Here is a 9,178-nt window from a genome sequence, read left to right as displayed (position 1 = left end):
TTGACTGCAGTGCCTGTGAGTGATGGTATTGTCAAGTGCCCTTCCAGATGCCAGCATCCTTGACACCAATACAGTACCTGACAGTAAACCATGTCATTGCTTCATATGAGGATATATTTGCAGTTTTAGCAAACTTAATGTGAAATTTTCTGATGTGATTCACAGGACAACAACAGAACCCCATATGTTTGTAATGGTCAGTGACAGAGAAAGGACAGAGCTTCTGGCTGAATTACAAATGAACAGCTGAGAAATCAGTTGGGATTTGAAGGCATTGGTGATGTGCTTTGTAGGATTAGGGTGGGGTGCTTTGGAAATGTGGAAAGAATGGATGATAAAAAATAGGGGAAAAGATCATTGTGTCTGAATTTTTTGGATAATGCACCAAGAGTTAGACCTAGGAAAATGAGGTCCTACAAAATAACTTCAGGACTAAGGCATTGAACAGTTGTGCACTAGGTCATGCATCATGGAGAGCTGCTACCATGTGAACAAGGTAGATACATGCAAGAACAAGCAATGACAGTGACATATTTGTGAGCAGTAGAATCATTTTCAAGTGGTTCAAAGGTTCCAGGAAGGAACTTAGTATGCTTTGCAATGAGGTAAGAAGTGAGCGGCTGTCAACATCTTGAATAGAAAACCACATTGTATGTGCCACATCCACCTAAGTTTGATATCTGACTGTTCCCTAAATTGAAAAGCATGATGGAAAAAGGATGTTGTGATATGGTATGGGATGTCAAATCCATAATGACAACACATAAAAAGTTAAACCAGGAGGACTTCCAGCAGTGTTTTCAGCAGAGGCATGGGTAGTGGAACATTCACTTATGTGTGTATAAGGGAAGTTTTTGAAGGGGATTAATGTTATAAGTCAAATGTTTAATAAAGAGATTCTATTACTAGTCACCAGACTTTTAGATCACTCCCTTTATATGGTTTGTTCACTTATTGTATTGCAGTTCATGCAGTTGACAGCTAAAGTTTAGGCAAAGGTTCTTAGCATGATAGAGAAAATTCCGTTGTATTTTTACAGCAGATGTGCCGGTGTCTATGCCTGGTCTTGGCCTGGGTTACAATCCAGCGCTGTCTGCAGGTAAATTACAAGTGGCCACAAGTAAATCCTTCGTGTGCTGACTTTGTAGTTAACCAGTATATGCATACTCCAATTTTTTCCATTCCATTTTCATTCTTTTTGGTTAACATATGATGCTTATTTACCTGTGCATGAGAGATGATCCTCATGTGTGGGTAATAGGTGTGGTTATAATGGGTTCTTTTTTTTACTGGTCCTTTGGTGATCCTGACTTACTTCATCTCCAATTTGGTTAGTGTTGAAATAAATAAATTCTGTATAATAATAAAATTGGTTAAAAAAAAAATGACCACTTGCAAATGTGCAATGATTGCTTATGTACTAGATAAGTGAGGGTTAATTAATGATAATTTTTTTGAATTGGCCACAGTTTTTAGAAGTATTGACAAGTGAAGTTTATCAGTGAGCATAAACCTATATCTGTACTGAAAATTGAGTAAGGCAGGACCATATGGGAATATTAACACTTTTTCTTTTCCCCAGTAGCATTATATTGTATTACTGGTGTGATTAGTTTGAATATCCAGCTCTTCTGTTTTGTATAATTTTTGCCTTTTTGTCAAACTATGTTAATGTTAGTTGTTTTATGACATAGGTAAGAAGTCTAGAATTTTGATACTGTTATCACAGTATTCAGAATAGTGGAGGAAGTTCTGGAATGTATATGGCTGATACCCAACTGTGGCCACTTGTGTGTTTCCTATTCTTGGCATGCTTACACTATGTATCTATGAGGACCAGTCAAAGAATAGCTGTATAAATTGATATATTTATACAAACTAGAGTTTACACAACTTAAGGTACGGGATTATTTGCTGAATACAGTTTTTTGTCTGGGTTACCTTTCTCAGCTTTCAAGCAGTATTTTAGTGAGCTTGGTTTTATTTTAAGCTTTGTAGGCTAAAGTTTGTTGAGAATGTTTGTCTTAGATGCCATTTTGTGTGGAGGTGGTATCTTAATCTGCCTGTTACATGTTGATTCACCTGAGTTGCTGTGATATAGTGAACAAGTTTCTATCCAAATGTTTTATTGGAGGAGTATATTATTATTATTATTATTATTTTTTTTATTGTATTTCATTTATTTAAAAAAAAAAAAAAAGCATTGTGGAGGCCTCAGAGTGACCTGACAATGGGAAGGTATTTTGCAGGACTAGGGGCAGAAATAATCTCCGTATACTAGTTATTGGTAAGAATAACAGCAGAAGTAGCTCAAGATGTATTCACGCTTTGGTAGTTAAACAACTGAATAAAGAATTGCAGATTGTCTCCTGTCTTTTGCCTTCTCTTTGACAGTGCCCTCAAGAGATATGGTAAACCACATGGATTTATGTGCTTTTCATTTCTCTTTGTTTTGTCACTGTTCTCACTATAGATTTGTGCTTTGAGTGTTACCTTGTGTTATTGAGTAGATATGCCATAACTATACTGTATAGTTTTGAGCTTATTGAAAATAAACAGAATGGGAAATATGTCTTGGATACAGATTGCCGAAAGAATTTCTTTGAAACTTTAAGTAATAGGCTATAGATGACTGAATACAGTAAAACCTCCTTATGACATACTAATTGGGCCCAAACCATTCCGATAACAGCAAGATTCCGATAAAAGCGACATCTGGACTTCCCCCTGCTAACTTGGACCTATTCCGATATATCAGGCATTAGTCCGGTTCGCACCAACAGGTTTTAAACTGTTTTCACTACCATTGCAGTACACTGAGCCCTCGTTTTTTGACCGATTGTTATGCAACAGTTCATTGTTTTGACATTTATAAATCTATACCCTTTTTCGTTGTTCGACATGGTTATCCCCACCATTTCGACAATTCAAGCTGCACGCTGCCAGAAAGACCGGCTGAGCTGTCTCAGTTTCCTGCATTCTGCCCTGCTGATCGGTTGCCTCTTCATCCGTCTGCATTTCCATTTGACCTCGTGACATACTACAACACTACCATGGCTCCACCCAAGACCCCTACAACTACCCCTGTCAAGCACAGTCACATGCTCACCAACCTTAGTGTGTGTTTCACCATTGCATGGTTGGGTGACAATTGCGCCAGTGATTAACGAACGCCTTTAATGGACGATACTGGTTTGGCGACAGTTTTACATAATGCACCTCTTAGTTTGCACTATAATCGCGGCATGCAACTCGGAAGTTGTTATTATTGTGCCCTGACAACCTACCATTCAAAAGTGCATCTGATTTCGTGTATAATGTGAGATGCTTTTGATTCGTGTATAATAATATTCGTGTAAAATATATGTGTGCATAATAATATGATTCGTGTATAATATGAAACGAAATCAGACACACTTTTGAATGCTAGGTTGCCAGGATATGATAATGACAACCTCAGAGTTGTGCGCTGCATCTATAGGTTAGGCAGGTTATAACCAGTGGGTGGTCCTGGGGGTGATGCCCTCCAGTTAGGTTTCAGCACCTTCAGTTAGGCTTCCACTGCTATTTATGGTTTTAAATTGAATACATTTGAGTTTGTTTGGTGTGGTGACATCATGTCCAGTCAGCGGGATCGGCAGTGAAAACGCCGTTGAAGGCGTTCAGGCGGCTTTCCGTAATATCACTAAGTAGGTATATTTTGTTTGTTCTCCAATATTTTTTAAAATCAAAAATCAAATGTCAGTCATATGAAATATATGTAGTACCAAAATAATTTTCCTTGACAACGTAGGTGTATAAGAAAACAGCTCAAATCCCTGTGTCACTTTCATTCATATTTACCAGTATTTTTTCTTTATTGAATATTTTTTGAATGACGAAGGTGGTCAGGAGCCTAACCCTCCTATTTCTGAACAGTCTTATGAGAGAAATTGGTTCGTTATTCGATCAGTTTGTTATTCACCCACTTGTTATGGAACGCATCCCTGTCAAATAGTGGGGAAGAGGTGTACTGTACTGTATTATACATTCCCTGTAATAATCAGATGGTATAATATATATAATAATACTGTACTGTGCACTGATAAACATGTCATTTATTTACCTTATTGTGGTGAAAATAGCTGAAGTGGTCAGGCAGTCTGCACTGCTTGTGGGTTTGGACTAAAGACAGCTAAAATAATTGTGGTGTGGATATCTGTATGCAGACACCAATAAATTACAGGTAATGATTCAAAAACATGTGCCATAAAGCGTAAAAAATACGCAAAATATTCGAGGCCGGGGAGGTACTAGGGGGTGCGGGTAGGGGGTGGGGGGTAGGGGGAGCTGATAAGGCCAGGAGGGGGTGGATGGGGATGGAGGGATGGGAGGAGACCACCACAAGACACAAAGGCAGGGCCAAAGTGGAGTACAGGGACATGGAGGGAGGGTAGGGGGGAAATACCCTCCCCCCAGTTGACTGGGGAGGGAGATGTGGTGGGGGGATCCACATGGGAGGGGGGGATGCATGAGGAGGGGGTGGGAGGGGTTGTTGTGGTGGTAAGAACGGTGGGAGGTAGGGTAGTAACAAGGTAGTGGAGTAGAAGGACGTGGCGAGAGGGAGGTGGGGGATACACCCCCCACCGCCTGGTTACGGGCCTGGGTCCCCCCTCCGGTGTGTCCAACACCTAGTTCTGATTGGTTAGAAGCCATCTACGTCACAGCTGGGGTGGAGCCAGCTGCCGCCAGTTTTTTGTGGATGTTGTATGATCGGTGTTGCTCGTCCTCTTAAGAAATTGGGCATAAAGCCTGATCGATGAGATTAGCATTTAAGGGGTTAAGCACCCACAATCAGTAATGGTATGGGGATGTTTCTCAGGTGAAATGGGAAGGGGAGGCCTCTGCTTTCTTCCTAAGAACTTGATGATGAATGGTGACTGGTACATTCAAGTTCTGAAAGATCATTTGTTAAAATTTTTTGCTATTCATGGGTGCGACTTTTTCATGCACGATTCAGCTCCATGTCACAAGTCAAGAAAGATGACAAAATGGCTTCAGGATAATCGGACTGAGGTCCTCAACTGGCCTGGCAACAAGTCCGGATCTAAATCCGATAGAAAATTGCTGGACAAAGATGAAGAAAATCATGGCAGAGAAGAAGACACCTAATCTGGACAACCTCAAGACTAAACTGACAGATGTTTGGTGCAAAGAAATGTCCTTAGATTACTTTCGAGATCTAAGTGATTCCATGCCAGAATGCATCCAACTGGTACTGAAAAACATGGGAAACATGATTTCATATTAATGAATGGTATTTCATGAACAAACATTGTGATATACTCTGATATCTGTGTTTTTTAATACCTTGTGGTGGGAGGTCCGAAGTCAATTTGCGGTAGCTGTATGTATATATATATATATATATATATATATATATATATATATATATATAAAACCATATTTTGCTATACCATATTCCAGATTATGAAAATGTAGATATTCTTACTGTACTGTATCAGTACCTATTATTGTACTTTGTCTATGCAGACTTAGATATGCCAAAGTCATTTTTGTAGGCTTCTTGCTTGTCCCTGTAGACTTTTTCTTAATCCTCTCAGGCGTAGGTGGTTTGAGTTGTTAGATTGTTTAATAACCTGTAAAGCGCACCATGACACAAATTGGGTTAAAAAAAAAAAAAAAAAAAAAAATGACTGGCGGGAAACTTGTGTCCTCCTTTGTTTGACATGCATCATGATGCGTTGTACAGGATGGTATTTAATGATTCGATTGGAGTCCGTGTATGATAGGGTTAAGATTAAAATTTTGCATGCCGTATAACAGCACTTCTTTGATGTTTCTAATATGTTCCTACTTTTTTTTTTTTTTTTTTCCTCCCCCACCATGACATCAACTGCTGTACTGTGGCTTGAATGTATTGGAGCAGCGGCAAGCATGGGCATGATGGGAGGGCTTGGTATGATGGCTGGGAATCCCCTCACCACCCAGAGCATGATGCAGAGTATGATGGCCATGCGACCTCCCTCACTGGACATGAACAACCCGGTTCTTGCTCAACTCATGATGCAGCAGGTGAGGAAGCCTGGGAATAAACCTTATTCCATTGATGAATTTATTGGACATGTCAGTAGATTGGCAGAGCCAATATTTTGCAAAGACAGTTGATCACTGTCACTGGTATCATCAAAGTCATGATAGTGATGATAATGACTTCTGTTTCCCATCAAAAACTAAAGTGAGATAGAAACCAGGAAAATGCAAAGAGGAAAAATATGAGGAGGGAGACAATCAGCTGCATTCCAAGTGAAAGAGACTGCACAGTTGTTCGCATATTCTAGCCTTTGTAATTTGGCTCAACTTAGAAGCCTAATCATCCGCGTGTCGTTTTGTTTTGTTTTGTTTCGTTTTGTTTTTAAAGGCCCCAATATGCATGCATGCATCGGCCTTGGCCACCTAATGGCGGTTGTCCATGCTGCACGATCCATTGCAGCCTCCCTATTCAGTCCCTTAACCCTGAGGTCACAATGACCTCGTCCCATGTCTTTCTCGGTTTACCCCTCATAACCCCACCCCCAGTATTAACACTTCTCACCTTCCTTACCCAATTATCATCCCCCATCCTCTCCACATGTCCAAACCTTCACAATCTACCTCTCCTCATCTCAACACCAATACACTCCAGTCTCATCCTACCTCTCAACTCTTCCATTGTAAACCCAGCCGCCCCAGACCTTGCATGCAGGGACGCACTGCACATCCACCTAATCATTGTCATTTCTGTACGTCTGAGCTGGCAGATATCCTCCTTTACTGACCAGGTCTCACTACCATACAGCATTACACTCCTAACACATGCTGCATACAAAGACCCCTTAGCATGTAGGGAAAGCCCTCTCAATGTCAGAAGAGGCAAGAGCTCCCTGAACTTCTTCCAACCACTTCTCACCCTAGCCATAGAGCTAGCTCCAGCCCCACCTCCAGCACACAACATGTCTCCCAAATAACAAAACTCTTTCACACACTCAAGAGATTCTCCAGCAAGTTCAATCCTTTCATGTCTAACAATCTCCACCTGCTGTCCCCGACACGCCGTACACAGAAAATCAGCATTATCTCGCAGTCTACCTCTGATACCACTACATCTCTTATGCACCCATTTATCACAAACACTGCACAAGATGGAATTACTTCCCACGCCCTTGTGGCAAACTGCACATGGCCACTCTCCCTTGTCTTTGACAGTACCGCCACCAACCCTAGATATCGTCACTTTTGTTTTATCTGCATTTACCCTTAAACCCTTGTGCCCCATACCATCTCTCCACTTCCTAAACCTTTCCTCCGCCTCCCTTTCGTTCTCTGCAATCAACACCAAATCATCAGCGTACAACATCTCCCAATGGAGTCCGTTTCTAAAGGCACATGAAATGGCTTCAAGTACCATGATAAACAACATGGGACTCAAAACTGACCCCTGATGCACACCAGCATTCATGGAAAACCCATCACTCAAATCTCCATTCACTCTTACCTGGGTGCGAACACCCACATACATAGCCTTAACCACCCTAACCAGCCACTCCTCCAAGCCAAGCTTTCTCATTGCCCACTTCACCACATATATTTTTATAAGTATTCTTTATAAATGCAGGTCATATACACCAGCCAAATAGTCATTTTATTAACTTCCAAGTAAAAAAAAAAAAAAAATTCTAATCCTTTATCATAGACTTCTTCACAATTCTGTATCTAACTCCCTTGATTGCTATCAATCCTTAGCCTCATCAGCTTCTGTTCCCCTTACATTCTTACTCATTTACTATGTCCATCCACTTTCTTTAGGATAGAGAAGAAAAGTGATCAGATGGAGAGAAAATCTTGAAAAGCTGTAGAATATGGAGAACGAAAGCAGGATGAGCGTATGTGGGTTAGGAATTAACGAGTAGTTGAGAGGGAAGAAGGGATTAGTAGGATGAAAGTGCTTGAGGCACTGCAGGGAGTCAGAATGGGGAAAGCACCAGGTATTGATGGAGTTTATGATAAAATATTGAATTAATATGGAAAGATGATCATTGAATGGATATGGAAGATGTGCAGATTGGCCTGGGAAGAAGGTATAGTTCAGTGGACTAAAACAGCTATGACAGTTCCCCAATAAAAAGGGAAAGGAGAAAGAAAAGTTTGTGGTAATCACATTGTTATTTGTCAGCTCGGAGTAATAGGAAATACAGTTGTCCCCCATTTATCTGGATGCTCATTATCCAGATGATGGACCTGGGCTCTGTTAAACCATTATCCGAATTACCTTGCTATTATCCAGACATAAAAATACCCGAGAACTTCGGCCAGCCATACGATGTGTTGAGACATTCGGTATCGTGGCCACTGGGCTTGAGCTGTGAGTGAGAAGTTGTCCGTATACCACAACTAGAGCTAAAATGTCTGTCCACCCCTGTACTGAATGGTCAAAGTCGCATGCTCATCACTCCCAACGAACCTCCAGCACCCAAGTAAAATGACTGTAACCCTCAAGTGGTGTCAAAACGTCCTTACGCAATCCCACAAAATGTTCAATGTTGCGTGAACACAAGACTAAGTCTTTCCCAATCACCACCATCATCAAACACAGACCACAAGCCATGAGTACATGTTTGGCGATAGCGGCTGTCCTCCACTCTACCGAACGTCGAAAGATCCCCGGTCATGGTGAATTGTGTTTCTGCATGGCCACTTGATGTCTAACAGACTGCAAGCCACGAGTAAATGCATGGTTAAAGGGCCTGTTAACAGAAGAGGAGAATCCTGCCCACAGCCTTACTTCTCCCCTCCTTCCATCCCTCCATATCCACCCAGGTGGTTGTGTGTGTTTTGCAAGAGAGGACAAAAATGATATTTTCTGCCTGGGTCGAGATAATTGGTGTAGTTTTGCATGTTTAGGCATGGCCAGGAGCGAAAAAATAAAAAATTCACTCATCACAGCAGCAGGTTGAACAGCTTGATAAGGTGTATGGGAGTGTAGTGTAGGTCAGTCTGAAGATGTTCAGAACGTTCTTTCACATCCCATAATTTTTTGCAGTTTTTTATAGGCCGTGCTCAAACAACTCCTGTGGCCATTTATCGGCTAAATGCCATTCGACGCCGACGGCCATTTGAGGGGTTAAATTACTCTATGCAG

At 41.2% G+C, this 9,178-nt stretch overlaps 1 protein-coding gene across 1 annotated transcript in view; it reads left to right on the top strand.

Moving 5' to 3' along the window:
* The first annotated feature begins 1,042 nt into the window (after nucleotides 1-1,042).
* The window catches only part of sno (Protein strawberry notch), a 101,643-nt gene continuing 93,507 nt past the window's right edge, over nucleotides 1,043-9,178 (top strand). The window contains exons 1-2 of the mRNA XM_080284538.1: nucleotides 1,043-1,099; nucleotides 5,930-6,075. Coding sequence (XP_080140664.1) covers nucleotides 1,057-1,099; nucleotides 5,930-6,075 — 189 coding nt within the window. The 5' untranslated portion in view covers nucleotides 1,043-1,056. The remainder of the gene's footprint in view (nucleotides 1,100-5,929; nucleotides 6,076-9,178) is intronic.

Source organism: Coenobita brevimanus, chromosome 101, assembly GCF_032717465.1.
Source record: "Coenobita brevimanus isolate Jiangsu-jjx chromosome 101, ASM3271746v2, whole genome shotgun sequence".
NCBI classification, from domain to species: domain Eukaryota; kingdom Metazoa; phylum Arthropoda; class Malacostraca; order Decapoda; family Coenobitidae; genus Coenobita; species Coenobita brevimanus.
Note: the sequence above shows the minus strand (reverse complement) of the source record. Positions and strands in the feature narration are given on the sequence as shown.